We start from the raw sequence: 1,791 nt of genomic DNA on the forward strand, positions 1-1,791 counted from the left end.
TCGGCATCCGTTGCCATGACAACAGTACTGTAGTCACTTTGGGAAAACAGACACGAACGAAAGTGAGATGTTGCTCACTCTTAACTCTGTTTCATCTCCCCTCACAATTTTCATCAAAACATACTGCGTGAGTTACAAATGTACATTGCCATGTCATTATGTTTTCATCCAACTTTGCAGATTTACGATGTACATCTCCTTGCTCACACCTCCCATTACAAATAGCATACCACGTACTAGAAAAAAGTACATGGACATTCACACATGTGTCGCGGTCACATCGTTCCGGTTATCACTGATCTTGCTATTCCCGTTAAGCTTATCAAGGTGGATGGCATCGTACTTCCTCTCGTCAATTTTACCCAGCGCATTCGACCTTGTGATTTCGGCCGTGACCTTGTGATCGCCGACCTCGGAATCGTCGTGGCTATCCTCTGCGATGGCATGAAGCTCCGGCGAAGGCATGGCATGCTGGTGGTTGTTTAAAGAGTACCTCCGCGGCGGAGTGGTCTTGGCTTGGTCGTACCCAAACCGCTCGGGACACGCCTTGCAGCGCGTAAAACCAAGCATTTTACGGTAAGCGGGTCCAAAGTCCTTATTAAAAAACGGGTATATGATAGGATTGAGCATGGAATTGACATATCCCAGCCAAGCAAAAGTACTGTGTAGTGCCGGTGGTATGTTGCACTGGCAAAAGGCGCGGGTGAAGGCGAGAATGGAGAAAGGAATCCAGCAGACGACAAACGCGCCCATGATTATGCCCAAAGTTTTCGATGCTTTTCGTTCGAGTTTTAGCGATATTCGGTTCCTGCCGAACTGCACGGAGGCCAGAGAATTCCTCGACACGCTCCGAACATACTCCGTGAATCTTACGATGGAGGACTTCCGTCGAACTTCCCTGCAATTGTCCGGCATCGAATCACTATCGCTAGAAACACTTCCCGATCGCATTACCGATCCCCTGGGCAACAACCCGGGCGTGCTTGGACGCCTCTGAAGCTCTTTCCGCTCCAATTCACCGGCAGCACGATAGATCTTGTAATACAGGACCACCATGATAAAGAGCGGGATATAAAACGCGGCGAAAGTTGAATATATCGTGTAGATTGGGTCTTGGGAGAGTAGACAGCCGTTTTCTTGGTGTTCATTCCCAAAGATGAAAAGCGGAGAAAAGGAGATAAAACCACTGACAAGCCATATTATTGCCACCATCCCAATCATGAGTCTCGAAGTTCTATGGCGTGCGTAGCGGAAAGGCCGTGTTATGGCAAGATATCGGTCCACAGATATAAAAACAAGATCCACGATAGATGCCGTGCAGCACATGACATCAAAACATATAAACATGTCACATATGGCCTGGCTAAAAATCCAGCGGCCGCTAAGAATGTCGAACGATGCCTGAAACGGCATAACAAGCAATGCCACGGCAAGGTCCGCCAGGGCCAGGTTGATGATGAGAATATTCGGCGGGGTTTGGAGTTTCTTTTCTTTGCACACTGATAATATCACCAGTACGTTGCCAAATATTGTTGCGAGTATGATCAGAGAAAAGAGCGAGATCAACGCAGCCGCTGGAAGTGGTGCGAACAGGATCCCGACGTCTACGGTGTCGTTGTTGTCCGTGACGTTCGAAAACAGTTCGACGTCCCATGGCGAGGGGCTCGTCAGCGCCGCCTCGCTGGCGGACAGCATCGGGTGCGCAAGGAAAGCCACTAGCAGCAGGCTGGTGGAAGATGTCTGAATGTGTAGGGAATACCCCATGTGCATCCATTGCCAGGCGCAATTCAT

General features: G+C 49.3%; 1 protein-coding gene across 1 annotated transcript; it reads right to left on the reverse strand.

Annotated features, from left to right (window-relative positions):
- Window positions 1-258: 258 nt before the first annotated feature.
- LOC140242015 (5-hydroxytryptamine receptor 1D-like) lies at window positions 259-1,791 on the reverse strand. The gene has a single exon (XM_072321759.1). It carries the CDS (start codon window positions 1,789-1,791, stop codon window positions 259-261), a length of 1,533 nt encoding a protein of 510 aa, XP_072177860.1.

The sequence above is a fragment of the Diadema setosum genome, chromosome 18 (genome assembly GCF_964275005.1).
Source record: "Diadema setosum chromosome 18, eeDiaSeto1, whole genome shotgun sequence".
NCBI lineage: Eukaryota > Metazoa > Echinodermata > Echinoidea > Diadematoida > Diadematidae > Diadema > Diadema setosum.